Source organism: Lycium barbarum, chromosome 10 (assembly GCF_019175385.1).
Source record: "Lycium barbarum isolate Lr01 chromosome 10, ASM1917538v2, whole genome shotgun sequence".
NCBI classification, from domain to species: domain Eukaryota; kingdom Viridiplantae; phylum Streptophyta; class Magnoliopsida; order Solanales; family Solanaceae; genus Lycium; species Lycium barbarum.
The window spans coordinates 92,508,506-92,523,389 of NC_083346.1; the positions used below are offsets into that span (position 1 = coordinate 92,508,506).

The following is a 14,884-nucleotide window of genomic DNA, read 5'->3' on the forward strand; positions in this document are numbered from 1 at the left end:
AATTTCCTAGTCTAATAATACGGGGTATTATAGCTTGGACCGTATTTCACTCAAATAAACGTTGAACCTTAATGAAAATTATTTTATCCAATTCACTTGACTTCTAATCCTTTCAATAGATCTGCACCATCACTCTAATCACTTATGAGGTTGAGGGATAACCTCGCTTCCGTTACTAATGTCATTTAACTCGCATGCTTTCCAATGCACGAGAATACGGGATGTAACAACCGGCAATCTTGAATTTCTGTTCTATGTGCTCAATGATGAATTGCTCGAGGCTCCCTACCTGAGGTATCACTTGCCTCCTACCGAACTGCCTTAAAACCCACGATGGATAATAAGGACGGATGCCTCGAGCCCCAGGTAGTGGCACAAAGGGGTAATTCCTGCCTCGAACCACCATACTTTCAGATATAAATTCAGGAAACATCCAATGGATTCGATCTTCGATCAAGTCGGCGAAGAAATCAATCCAAGAATTTTTGTACATAAACCCGAGAGTCGGGCAGTAGTCTGCGAGGCGGTCCACCCTGTTCTGTCCACTCCAACCCCCTCCTTGGCCATGTTGATATGTTTGATAATCCACTATTGCAACAATAGATTACATCCTTGGAAGTATCGAAAATGGTTTCAGCATTTGTTTAGAGCTCAGAAGATGTCGGCCTATCTTGTTTCTTGGTCCTTGGTTATACCGTGGAAGATTGCATGGCCCAGGTAGATCACCTGGGTGTCTATGGCCAATGATCTATCATGTGGAAACACCATGGTGCCTAACAACGCTATTACAAAGGCTAGAGGCCTAGCGGTTTCCCATTCTTCTAGACTCTTGAATTCCCTTTGATATAGAGTATACCTGGTGACATCCCAGAATTTTCAGTATAGATCCCTAAAGGCTACAGAGACTCCTTGTGCCCAGGTTGCCTTAGTTAAGGTAAGAAACTTTGTGATTTGGCCGACAGTGGGCCTTTGTGGAAATAACAGATTATGATCTGGCTTGTGTCGCCTCCTTAGACAGGTTTCATTGCTGTCTATGGCATCCCTAATTTCTTCTAGGGTCGGATTCATCCCAATATCATCGAAATAGAATAGCATTTCCTTATCATCCCAATACCCGGCCAATACCTCTATCAGCTCCGGGCGACCCTTCATGGTCATGATAGAGGGCAAGTGTCCTAAAGTGCAGCTAATTGTTCTCTGATGGGCGTCACACAACCATTCATACCAAGCTCTTACCAACTCTGGAGCCTCGGTGACTATGTCAAAACGGATTCTGCGCTCCCTCTGCAAAACAAAACACGGTTATGATTCCCCTATCCCAATAGGATCAATAGTTCATCGCATAGGCACAAACATACTTCCACATAGCACATAAATGAGATGCGGTGTTTTTCGGGTCATAGACCATTCGAACATAGGGTAGTCTTTCTTAATGAGCCTTAATTAGATTTGAGATACCCAAGGCTCGTCTAAGTATAAATTCTCTAGTTCAGTAGGGATTTGTCTTAGTTCTATCCTAGTTTTCACTACTGTGGGCTTTTCAAAAAAGGCCGGGAACCCGAGCGGACAACTGGAGCTGAACCGTTAGGGCTGTTGGACGATCGCGAACCAACCCCGCCTCAGAACGGTTCCAAAAGAAATATTTTGGTTTTATACTGAAGGAATGTCCACATGCTCCGCGAAGTCTCATTTGGAACAAAGTGTAAAATAAATGCTAGGAGTGACGGAGTTATGATATGTATGCAATGCCAGTTAATAATTTCGGGAATGTAAACACAAAAATAGTTAAGGCAAATATACTCATATTTTATTTGAGTCCTTTTGGTTAGAACCTTTAAGTCCCTAGCGGAGTCGCCATCTGTAATGGTTTGCATTTACGCGGCTGCATAAAAGCTACTACGAACTTGTTAGTGCTCTTTCGGACTCTATTTTAAAAGAGTCGCCACCAAATTTTTAGGAAATTAGGAAAATCGAGGATGAAGGGTTTATTCGAATACCGTGAAAAATCCTTCGTAATGCAGAATTCTAGGCAAGGGTTCTGATGATCCCCTGGGGAAGGTGTTAGGCACCCCAAATATTAAGGATTCGTACTATACAGTTGACCTTCGAATTCCAATGTATGAGTATTCACATGAACTAGTGTTTATTCCCGCAAAAAATCTTCTGTTTGTTAGTGTTTATTCCAGCAAAAAATCTTTGTCATTTGCATACCATTTTTTGCAAAAAAAAAAAAAAAAAAAAAAAGTTGAACATGTTCGCTTTATATATAGGGTATTTAGATTTGGATTTACAATATCCGGGTGAAATAGTCTCCCTTTATAAATAAGGGTGGTATATTTTGTTTGTAAAAAGTGTATAAAATCTGTCATCCTTTTATATATGTCGTTTATTAGAGAATATAAAATCGGCATGGTTTAAGTACATAATTTTGTCCATGCTTAACTCATACTTTGTTTGAGTCAACCCGTTTAATACGTTTGGAGCGCCTTATCCAAGAACTTGTGTATACGAATGTTTTGGTTTGAAGCGTATTAATAGAATGTACGTCCTATGTAATTCTAAATATTGGTCTCAGGTTCATAGCAAAAATTATAATTTTCCATTAAAGGGCCCGTCCATTTTCTGGGCTTAGCCCAAATAAACTCATGTGTGGAACTTTGTTTTAAAAGCTTAATGTCACAAACCCTTTTTACTTCTAAGTGGGCTTCAGCCCAAAAGTCTTTTTATTACTTATTAGGTTGGGCTCGGACCATTATGGGTCCTGGTTATTTTTTGAAAAAAAAAAGAGGAGGTCGGTGGGATTTTTCAGCCCAAAAACTTTTGCCAAATTTGTAATTTGGATCAGATCCAAAACAATTTTATCCTATTCTTGGTTTGAATTTGAAAACTTGGTTTAGTTTTATAAAATGTGTGTGCTTTGTTTAAAAAACCAGTCCGTTTCACTTTAAAAAACAGTGACATTTACAACCTTTTGATTTGAAAAATCCTTTTATTCTTGTTAGCCTATGTTAAAGTTTGGCTGATTATCCCTTTGATTTTTGACCAAATCGTTATGCTAAGTTTGGGTTTTGGAAAAATGGTTTTAAGGACTTAAATTCAATCTAAACGGCATAAGTACCATTTCCCTAAGACAACTAGTTCATAAAATAAGGATTCCACTATGATATGAGTTTTTTACAAGTTTTGTACAAATACACACAAAGCTCAAATGAGGAAAAAGGAAACAAAATAAAGGAGAGAGAAAGACTAGGGGCGTACCAAGCCCCTAGTTTGCCATTTTCACCCATGGCTGGGCCTTCTGCGCGCCAAGCTACTCAATTCTATCTTTGCGGACTCGATATCTTCAGAGAAAGAATTTTCCTTATTGGGCCTGAGGACAAATAGACAGGCTGATCTTGACCCGAGTAGTCATGTGGTGAAGGGGAAAAGGAAAAAGGAACCCGGTTAGTTGATGATTTTCTGAACTTATCAGATGTGTAACTATGCACATATATATCAAACTCTTGGAAGTTACATAATTATGGCATTTGATTATGTTGTTGGTTTTACTGTCGAGACCTTCACAACACAGAGGGAAAACAGACATCACCACCCGTATTCCCGACGCCGCACAAGATCCAAGGGGTTTCATGAACCCCAGGCATGGCTGGACATCGGGGAATGTCTAAGACCTGTCCCTAAATCGCCTCGACTCCCAGGCCAGTATTGCCAAAGAACAAATCAAAGTCCCATAATTATGCACAAGTATCACCACATGTGGAAATAATTTAATTTATAAACAACACTAAAAATAAACTTAAGGCCTTAGTAGGGGGACCAAACAGATATTACAATATGATTATATAAGATAACAAAATAACTCCAAAAGGGAAACACTTAATCACAAGAAGGACCAAAACAGAACTGTCCCCTTCATGCCCTACCCTTGGGACTGGGTGACGTCTAGTCTATATTTTTCTTTTAGCTGAGTCTGAAATGGGCCAGGCCCAATTGCCTGCTAGAGGGAGATATGATTAAGAGTTGAAACCTAGGTGCAGTTTCTATCCCCTTTTTCCATTTGTATATTCCCTGTATATGACTAACTTGTTTACTCATGTACACTTAATACATCCATGATATTCCCATTTTTAACTAACTTGTACATGCCTTATGTATCTAGTCTCTAAGTCCCTATCCCTAAAGCCAATTGTTACACCTTGGAAATTTCATGTCGTCGTGTAGTGAATGAACCAATGCGAGCTTAAGGGTAATAGGAATTTATTAAGACTATAAGATGAATATTTAGTGGTCTTAGAATGCATACGTTAAGATTTGAAGTTATATGAATTGATGAAATAAGGATTGATAAGGACAAGTGGAGTATAAGTGGGGTTTAGGAAAGGCTTCGTAAATTATTGGGTTAAGGATTGTTTGGTAAGGCCTTGAGGACGAGTTATAGGAATGTTTAGATTATTAATGAAGTATTAAAGAAGTGTTAAGAAGGTTGTATAAGGATTGGAGACCAAACGAAACGACGAGGACAACTTTGGAAAAACTGTGAGTTACACGACCACATTATACGGACCGTGGAACTTTATACGGACTGTATAAGGGTCTGTATAACCCAACAACAAGAATGTTTTCCATGGTAGTGAACCTATAATGTTATACGGACCGTATAATGTTATACGGACCGTATAAGTGGTCCGTATAAGTCCCGACGGGCTGAGTATTTCCAAGTATTGAAATGTGTTCCCACCTCATTATATTCATTCTCCTCACTTCTCCACTTCTCTCCAAGTTTCTAGAATATTCCATACATTTCATTTTCAAGAATACAAGGGGAAATAAAAGGTTCATACCATAAATTCAAGTGAATAAAGTGCAAGGAAGCTCTTTGGGGTTGCTAGAGTCAAGAAATCCCTTGGAAGTTGAAGCTAGGGTATTCGTCATGTGAAGTATTGCCAACCAAAACCCGTTCCTACGTATTAAAAGGTGAGTTTTATGATTATTCCATGTAGTTTAAGGTATTGAAAAGTTGAAACACTTGGATTATGAAAGCAGATGGAAAATGGGTTACAAAATATGAGATTAGTGGCAATTGTGAGTAGTAGATTAATATGAATCATGATTCTTGATACGTTGTGATTGTAATTACGTTATGAATGATGTTAGGATCATGAGAGAAACATTAGATGAGAAAGAATGTAACGTTGTATTATGATTATGATTATGGATGACCTTGAGAGGAAATTGTGGGGATTGTATAATGATGAATTTGACTAAAGTCATTGATGATGATATTATGAATGTTGTTATTGACGTTTGAGAATTGATATATGATATGGAGAAAGTAGTATAAATAAAGGAGACGCTGCTCAATTTTCTATTGCTTTAGTTCAAACACGCTTATTTTATCGATTATCTAATATGAGTATAAACTCTCTTGAAGGTCGAAACGTGAATATTGGAGAGGAACGTTCAAGCGATAGAGTAGCTAAACGAAAAGGTATGTAAGGCTAGTCCCTTCTTTCTATGGCATGACTCCTATGGCATAAATCTTCCTATCTTTCCATGATCTTTCTAAATAACGGAAATTATGAGTCCATGACTATAAAGAGCTACATACGCACATGATGAAGAAAGGAGATATGACGACGAGCAAGATAATGATGATGATGAGTTTAAGTATAAAGAATTCTAGAGTAAAATAAGATGTCCATGAAGCTAATGATTCTAAGTATGGTTCCATTGATGCTTTTCCTTATGTACACTCACCTTAAAATGTTAGTCCCTTCAAGGTGAGATATGATGATGATGATGTTAGACCCCGTATTTTTTTAACGTCGAGCTATTCGCGAAGGAATCGACGTGAGTTAAAGACGGAACCCTTCCCGGACACGAAATAGAAACCTTCAGTTTTTAATTTCTAAACTAGAACTAATTGGTTATAAATTTTACTTAGTATAAAAATATTATTGGAGATTGGGAACTACTTAATTGTGGTGTTAAGTATAAATTAGTGGAAACAATGAGCCAAGAATGCACATTAACGTGCCAACGCCTAAAGATGACCCAAAGTCATCTAAAATAAGGCTAATGGAAGACATACAAATATGCACTTAATTATTGATTCATCCACTACACATATGGGTTAGTCCGTATGTGGGCTATGTCGTAGGCTTCTGGGGAAAATAGTGGTCGATTAATAAGAATGAATCTAGCGATGGATGAGTGTAAGGATTTGACTACTTGGAAGAGTTATCGATTGTTGCTCCTAGCTTAGAGAGAATGTGGATTTTGTGTTTGTGGAATTGGCTCAACGGGTTCTACGATTAGTAGTGGGTGTTAAATAATTCAAGTTGTGAAATACATTTCAGTGGTTAAATTGAGGATCAGTGGAAACAGTCTAGGCAAAGGGCAGTGATTTCACCTGAGAACTTTGGGTATTTTTGAGGAGTTGGTAAACACATGAACCAAGATAGAAGAACGATTCTCCTGTTAAGGGATCTTAACAAGGAAATCGGTATGAGCTTTATGAGGTCGTTGGTAGAGACTTATGTGTATTAGTCAAGGATCGCCTGCAAATTATGGACCACCTCATAGTGTTTGAGATTTTGCATCGGGAGTGATCAATTGTTGGGATAACCAGGTTGGTCAAGTATTTTGTGGTAGGAAGGTATCGTGAGGAATGGTATAGGTGATGCGTTCGACCTAGAGGAACATTCAGTTATAAGGTTCTAGTGAGGCAAAGGGAACTCAGACGCTCTAGATCGAGGCTTACTACTATATCTATGACTGATTTGGCTATTTTGTAATATTTTTGATATTTCAATCCACCCCTTAGTAGTTTGAATAATTTCCGATTGATGATGATAAACGTGGTCTTGAATGGAAGATAGAAACTAGAGATTCAGGATAAAAGGCATCTTACTATCAGCTTTGAAAGATTTAGGTTCATAAGACTTGGATTGGTATCGGCGTGACTACTTAATCATGTTCGAGTTATGGTGGAGTTACGGTATCCCATTCGGTTGGGTGGGGAAATTGTAAGTCTGATTGAGGAAGTCTATGTACGATTTGATTTAGTGACTAGCAGGTGCCAGCGGGATCGTGTGATTGAATATTGATGAGACGTAACTTGCGTATTACCAAGGGGGGTATTTCTATGGCATACTTGAATGGACAAGTAAGAGTTGATTAATAAAGGGCAGTCTCTATGATCGAAAGTTATAGTCATAATTTCGAGGTAAGAAGATATCGAAGTGTTGATAAAATATTTCAAATACGAATGACATAAGGGTATCGTGCGAGGTAAGACTTATAGATTGTAAGATTGATACCTTTGGAATTGCTAAAAGCGTAATAAGTATGGTACTCAGAGATTTTAGGGTTGTGAACTGTGGAATATTTGAAATGATGAACAAGTTAGTGGAAATGCAATGAAGAGAGAGATCGATGTAATTAGATTCTTTGAAGTTTATCATATTTGGGGTGAGTAGTGCGAGTTGTTGAAGAATTAAAGTCTTAAGGTATAGCTCGTGAGTATTTGATTTACTACTTGGGAAAATTTCAGATTTTGAGTTTGGAAATGACACTGCGAGGTTGAGGAATCAGGAACAACGAAATAGAATGGATCACCACAGACTTATGAAAAGCTTACTGTTCACTTATAGAGATTTTGGAAATGGTTCGGCTGATTATTGGGGACATTAAGGGTATGATGTGTTTTAATCGGGCTAAGTCTGTTCATATAATGTCAGGGGACTTATGGATGTGTAACACGGAGATTTATGGCTATTCGAGTAATCCGTGTCTAACGATTTGAGTGTTTTCCATTCGAAAAATAGGTATCATAGCTTGTCGAGTGTGTGAAGCATACAAAGTGGTTTGATAACATTTGGTGACGATAGCTTGGGGGAAAATTTTATCGCTCTGCGCAGATGCTTAGTGATATGGAGGAGGTACAAATGGATAGGAGAAGTTTTTTGGAGTGATCGGTTGACCTTTAGAACATTGCCACGGCAAGATAATCCTGAGGATGATGTGCACAGTATGTTACTTGAAGGATAAGAAGATTCAGATAGTGAGTGTTGATTCAGTGGTTTTAACTCATCGAGATAGAACTATTAGATTTCAGGTTTGCGTAATTGACCTTGGATAAGGTTAGTGTGTGATTGGAATGTTTGGGATTCGCTCAGGAAAAGCATAAATCCTTTTCTGGACAGACAGAGTCTTGATTTGGACTCATGGTGTGTGATAGCGTGATTTCTACGGATCCATGGTACTAAAGATGATTCTGGAGAGTGTGGAAGAAAGATAAATGGAATTAGAGTACTTGGCAGGTATAGTTAACTATGGATAACAGTTTCAGTTAGAAAATTATGGAAACTATAATGATAATTGTGGAATCCACCGAATTGCGTCATAGGTATGGCTATAATCAGATTCAGGTATTTTAAGTAAGGCCGGACCGAGTGTGTGAAGATCAGATTATTAGGCTAAGTTAGAGGAAGGTTTAGCAAATCAAGCGGAGAAGCAAATTGCTATGGATTTTTTGTAGGATTACCTTGGTAGTTGGGGAAATTTGATTCATAGCTGGGTCTTTATAGACCGATGGACTAAGTGATCTCATTGTGTATTGATTCAAACTATTTGCAAATCAGAGAAATTTGACAGGTTTGACTTTTGAAAGTTGTTTTGTTTGCTTTGGGTGCCTATTTCTACCGTTACGGATCGAGGAACTTAGTTTACATCTCATTCTGGAGATCTATGCATAAAGAGTTGGGTACTCAAGTAGAGCTTAGTACAACATATCACCTTCAGATAAATGGACAGTCCGAGCACACTATTCAGGTTCATGAGGATATGTTGCGGGTTTGTGTGATAGATTTTGGCGGCCTTTGGGATCAATTTCTGCCTTTAGCGGGGTTTGTCTACGACAGTTACCGTTTGAGCTTTGAGATGGCACCCTCGAGGCCTTATATAGTAGGAGGTGTCGTTATTCAGTTGGTTAGTTTGATGCATTGAGGTGAGACCTTAGGGTACATACTTGTTGCGGGATTCTTTTGAAAACGTCATGTTGATTCAAGAGGGGCTTCTTACATCTTAGACAAGACAAAAGGGTTGTACGGGTCAGAAGGTTCGTGACTTCAGGGTCATGGTTGGTGAGCGAGTATTGCTGAAGATTTCACCCATGAAGGGTGTGATGAGGTTTGGAAAGAAGGACAAGTTGATCCTTAGGTTCATTGGTCTGTTTGGGATCATTCAGTGTATTGGTGAGTTAGCCTATGACTTGGCTTTGTCTCCTAGTTTGTTTGGGCATTCACCCCGTATTTCTATTTTGATACTAAAGAAGCACTATTCGGGGGATTCAGTAATACTTGATCAGTTATGCAGATTAGATATCTCCAGTTTTTCAGTGATTCAGGTATCTCTTATTTCTTTCATGTTCGAAGACGAACATGTGTTTACGTGGTAGATGATGTAACGACTTGTTAGGTTGTTTTGGTTGTTTTCTCATTTTTGCCTATTTTGACCTTGTGAACCCGCCCCTTTTCTTGTTTTGGGATTACTGTGTAGTGGGCGTGGTTGGCATGATTCTCGAGGTGGTTGTAATTGATGTACCGTGAAATTGTGGCACACTCGATACCTTTTTACGAGAAGTTTTACTTGTTTTGAGGCAAGTATGTGTTGTTTTGATGTGTTTTTGTCATGTTTCAGGTAAATCATAGAGTTGAGGTTTAGAGTTTAAAAGTTACTGAAATTGCACAGAACTTGACTTTCACTGTCCGTACAATATTATACGGACCGTGTCTGTGGTCGTATTAAAGAAGGACAAGGCAACAGAATGTCAAAGAAGGAAGATGCTGAGATACGAGCAACTTATACGGGCCGTATAGTTGGGCGTGTTGAAGGTTTTAAGACAAGACAGAGAGCTGTTTTTGAAGAAGGATTTCAATGGTCGAGTTATATGGGCCGTGGAAGTTTATACGGACCGTGTAATACTAGCTCGTGTTTTTCTCTGAAGAAGTGAAGACTGAAGGTCGTACAATTTTATACGGGCCGTGTAATGTTATACATACCGTATAAGTTGCCGTCTAGGACTTAAGTGCAAATTTTGTAATTTTACATTTTTGAAACCTATAAATAGTCCAATGTAGGGTTTTATTTATTACCAACTATTATACTTTGACTCTTGACTAAGAGCATTGAATATTCCTTTGTTTTTGGAGCTTTCAAACATCAATTCCAGTATTATTAATTTCCCTTTTCATCAAAAGTAAGCAATTATGAATTCTTCAATCTTTTATTTCTTGTTCTTGGTCATGAGTAGCTAAACACCTTTACTAAGGTTGTGAACCCAAAAATGGATGTTTTGTGATTGGAAATTGTGATTTATATATGCATAATAGATTTTTAGGGTTTATTTATTATTCGTTCACCGTTCATCATTAATGGTTGCAAACATTGATTAAAGCCATAAACATTATTTAACTTGGGAAAGTACTTAGGGTTTTGTAAGAATAAATAACAAAAACTCAAGGCGTTAACCCTTGTTTCGTAAATTCACTTAGAAATAAGAAGAATTTACTTGGTATAATTAACTGTTCTTCATATCAACTTTCTTATATTTGGGAAAATCATAGAAAGAATTAATCTTTATTTATTGGGAAATTGTAGAGATTCACATAGAGGTTAGGTGCATTCATATAATGATCCATTAGAAGTATATCAATATCAATACCCATGATAATACACTTTATCTGACGGAGACACAACCTTGGTTTCTTTTACCATATATTACAATCCAAAGCAATTAGTTAGCAATTAGTCATAAACAACCAACTTTCTACAAAAATCATCGGAGCAAGACATTAGACCTAAATTAAGAATTCTACAATTTTAGTAACCTTTTCACACCATATTCCCTATGGGATTCGACCCTAACCTTGTTGGGTTACTATATTTGACATCATCCGTTTTACGCTAATAAAAGGTGTAATTTTAGCGTATCAAATTTTGGCGCCGTTGCTGGGGAATACGGTTTTAAAATTACTAAATAGTGTTTGCTTTGATTGAAGTATATTTCTTATTCCATCACACTTTGTTTGTCATTCCTTTTGAATTAGGTGAACATGAATCAGAATCAGCGAAACCAACGTGCAACAGCTGATAACCAGGGTGGTCAATTGTATGATCCCGCGAATGAAATGGATGAAGAGAATGTCTTTGCTGATCTTATACCACAGGAGGACTATGCATATGTTATTGTTCATCCTCGGGTTGGAGCTGCTAGTTGCAAAATTGACTCCTCTCTTTACCACTTGTTGAAACTTGAGGGCTACTTTCGGAACTCTACCGAGAATGATCCTCAACGACATTTGTAGAACTTTGTGGATGTATGTGCTCATCACATCCAAAATAATGTGTCACAAGATGCTATTCGGCTGAGGCTTTTCAAATATTCCTTAGCTTGAGAAACAAGAACGTTGTTCGAGAAGCTGCCCCAGAATTGTATTACTAAATGGGCAGAGATGGTAGCAATCTTTCTCAAAAAGTGGTGTCCTCCTAGCAAGAAGGTTGAGATCCATGACAAAATCTATGAATTCAAGCAGCGATCGGGGGAACAATTATACGAAACTTGGGAGAGATTTAAAGAATATCTGCAGAAGTTTCTAACTCATGGTTTTTCGGAGAACATATTAATAGAGAAGTTCTACTGAGGGCTGGATCCTATAACACAGTCAATTGCGAACAATGCAACTGATGGTTGTTTTATGGATAAATCTTAGACTCAAGTTACCAACATACTTAATAGATTGACTACGCATAATCAGGATTAGCACTCGAACAATGCAGACATTATCCCCTATGAGAATGCTATGATCTAGAATATGATAAAGGAGAATCAGGATACTCAGCAGACATTGGCTCAGCTTGCAACGAATATCTCTTTGCTGACCAAGAAATTTGAAGAGAACCAGACCAAGAAGGTAAATGTGTGCGAAGATGCTTCAGGTATGCCGAAAGGGATGTACCATGTCCAAGAGGGTCCATATCAGGAGGGACCTCCTATGCAGGTTGAAGATGCTAACTGTGTGAACAACTCTCAAGGGGGTTATCAAAGGCAGAATTTCCAAGGGGGGTACCAGAATCAAAATCAATGGAGACCTCAGCAAGGACAAGGTACTTACAACAACAGCCAGGGGAACTACAACAATAATTATGGCGGCGCGAACCAAGGGAACTACAATGACAACAACAATTTAAAAAATAGGAGTTCCAATCCATATATTCCACCAAAAAGGTAGTCAAATGATCGAGGTAGTTCGAGGGTTGAGGCAATGCTTGAGAAGGTTCTGGCAAATCAAACCAAGTCTGAAAAGACATTATCCGAGCTAACAGGGATAGTGGGATCTCATACAATGGCTATACACAATCTCGAGTTGCAGATGCATGACATTTCTAGAGAGCAGCACCTTCCTAAAAAAAGAGGTCTTCCTAGTGACACTATTCTGAATCCAAAGAATGGGGGAAGTGGTGTTGACCACGTGTTTGCTATTAGTACTCGGGGTGGTAAATTACTCCAAAGTGCTAAAAAGAAGGTTGTTGATCTCGAGCCAATTAATGAAAAGGAAGAGGTGCAGTCTGATGCATCAATAATTGATGATGAGCTTCCTAGTAAAGAGAAAACTGCTGATATTCTAGAAAGTTCGAAGGTGGCTGATGATAAGAGCAAGCAGATAGTAAAAGGGGCTCTCTGCCCTTTGACTCAGCTTTTCAAATCTAAACCTCCCTTTCCTCAAAGGTTGATAAAGAAGAAAGATGATACTAAGTTTGAGAAATTTTATGATCAACTAAAGCAGTTATCTTTGAACTTTCCATTCTTGGATGTTGTCAAGGAGATGACCGGTTTTGCTAAGCACTTGAAAGACCTGTTGACCAAGAAGAAGACAGTGCAACATGAAACCGTGAGTTTAACTCACACTGTGAGTTCCATTCTTTCAACAACTACTGTCCAGAAAAAGGGAGATGCTGGGGCGTTCACCATTTCGTGTTCTATTGGGTACCATGGTTTTGCTCGTGCTCTGTGTGACAATGGGGCGAGTATAAATTTTATGCCATTTTCTATCTACAAGAAATCAGGTTTAGGAATGCCAAGGCCGACTACTATGAGATTACAGATGGTTGATAGATCTATTAAGCGGCAGGTTGGCATGGTTGATGATGTTCTTGTGTGGGTTGGTAAATTTATGTTGTCCACTAATTTTGTGATTCTTGACTGTGCTATTGATCGGGATATTCCTATTATCCTGCGGAGACCTTTCCTTGCTATGGGAAGATCTCTTATGGATTCGGAAAAGAACGAAATAAAATTTCGAGACAATGATGAGGAAGTTACTTTTGAGGCAAGTAAGAGGATGAAGTTACCAAGTGCTTATGAGAGCATTTCGGTGATTGATTCTTTTGATGTTATTGATGAAGTTGTGGAATTCAAAATGGAAGACGAAAGTTTAGGAGAAGCTCTTGCTACTATTCTTGTCAATTTTGATGCTGAGGACATGAAGGGTTATGTAGAGACAGTTAATTCACTTGTTGGGCTGGGTTCATATTCTTACCACCCAAAGAAGCTTAATCTTGATCTAGAAAATAGAACAACACCTCCAGCAAAACCTTCTATCGTTGAGCCACCGAAGCTTGAGTTTAAGCAACTCTCATCATATTTGAAGTATGAGTTCCTTGGTCCAAATAATACGTTACCAGTGATTATTTCAGCATTGCTGACTGAGGATCATATCGAGAGGCTTGTGGAGATATTGCGTGAGTATAGGCGTGCTATTGGTTTGACCATAGCAGACATTCGGCGGATTCTTTCTGAGATCTGTGAGCATAAAATTTAGTTAGAAGAGGATAGCAAGCCGAGTGTAGAACATTAAAGGATACTGAACGAGAACATGCAAGAAGTCGTCAAGAAACAAATCATCAAGTGGTTAGACGCTGGAGTGGTCTACCTTATTGCTGATAGTAAATGGGTGAGCCCAGTTCAATGTGTTTCGAAAAAAGGCGGCATCACGGTGGTGCCCAATGCAAAGAATGAGCTGATTCCGATGAGGACTGTGACAGGTTGGAGAGTTTGCATGGACTATTGCAAGCTTGACACTGCTACTTGCAAGGATTACTTTCCTATGCCTTTTATTGATCAGATGCTTGATCGGCTACCGGGGTGGTCATAATATTGTTTCCTTGATGGGTATTCGAGCTGCAATCAGATCAACATCGCCCTTGAGGATCAGGAGAAATGACATTTACTTGTCCTTATGGGACATTCGCTTTCAGCAGGATGTCCTTCCATCTCTGCAATGCACCTACTACCTTTTCAGCGGTGTATGATGTTGATATTTTCTGATATAGTGGAAGACTTTCTTGAAGTCTTTATGGATGATTTCTCGGTGGTTGGTGATTCTTTTGATGATTGTCTTGACCATCTAGGTCAAGTGCTTAAAGGCTGTGAGAAGACTAATTTGGTGCTGAATTGGGAGAAGAGCCACTTCATGGTGAAGGAAGGGATCATGCTCGAGCATAAAATCTCTGAAAAGGGGATTGAGGTCAATCAGGTGAAGATTGATGTGATTTCAAATCCTTCTCCACCTATCTTAGTTAAGGGTGTCCGAAGTTTCTTGGGACACGTAGATTTTTACAGGCGTTTCATCAAAGACTTCTCCAAAATTTCTAATCCGTTGTGTAAGCTTCTTGAGAAAAAGGCTAAGTTTGAATTTGACGAGAAGTGTCGAAAGGCATTCGATGAATTGAAGGAGAATTTGACCACAACTCCTATTATTGTTTCTCCAGACTGGTCTCTGTCGTTCGAGTTGATGTGTGATGCGAACGGTTTTGCTATCGG

The 14,884-nt window shown here is 38.6% G+C and overlaps 1 protein-coding gene across 1 annotated transcript; it reads left to right on the forward strand.

The window, feature by feature from the left end:
- Positions 1-11,876: 11,876 nt before the first annotated feature.
- Positions 11,877-13,883, forward strand: LOC132613126 (uncharacterized). Its single transcript, XM_060327177.1, has 4 exons — positions 11,877-12,168; positions 12,388-13,395; positions 13,468-13,565; positions 13,611-13,883. Exons 1-4 carry the CDS (start codon positions 11,877-11,879, stop codon positions 13,881-13,883), a joined length of 1,671 nt encoding a protein of 556 aa, XP_060183160.1.
- Positions 13,884-14,884: the final 1,001 nt, after the last annotated feature.

Coding starts and splice junctions, on each gene's coding strand:
- LOC132613126 (XM_060327177.1), top strand. CDS start 11,877: ATGATAAAGGAGAATCAGGATACTCAGCAGACATTGGCTCAGCTTGCA. Junction 13,396..13,467: donor GGAAGTTACTTTTGAGGCAA/GTAAGAGGATGA, acceptor TTATTGATGAAG/TTGTGGAATTCAAAATGGAA. Junction 13,566..13,610: donor TGAAGGGTTATGTAGAGACA/GTTAATTCACTT, acceptor TACCACCCAAAG/AAGCTTAATCTTGATCTAGA.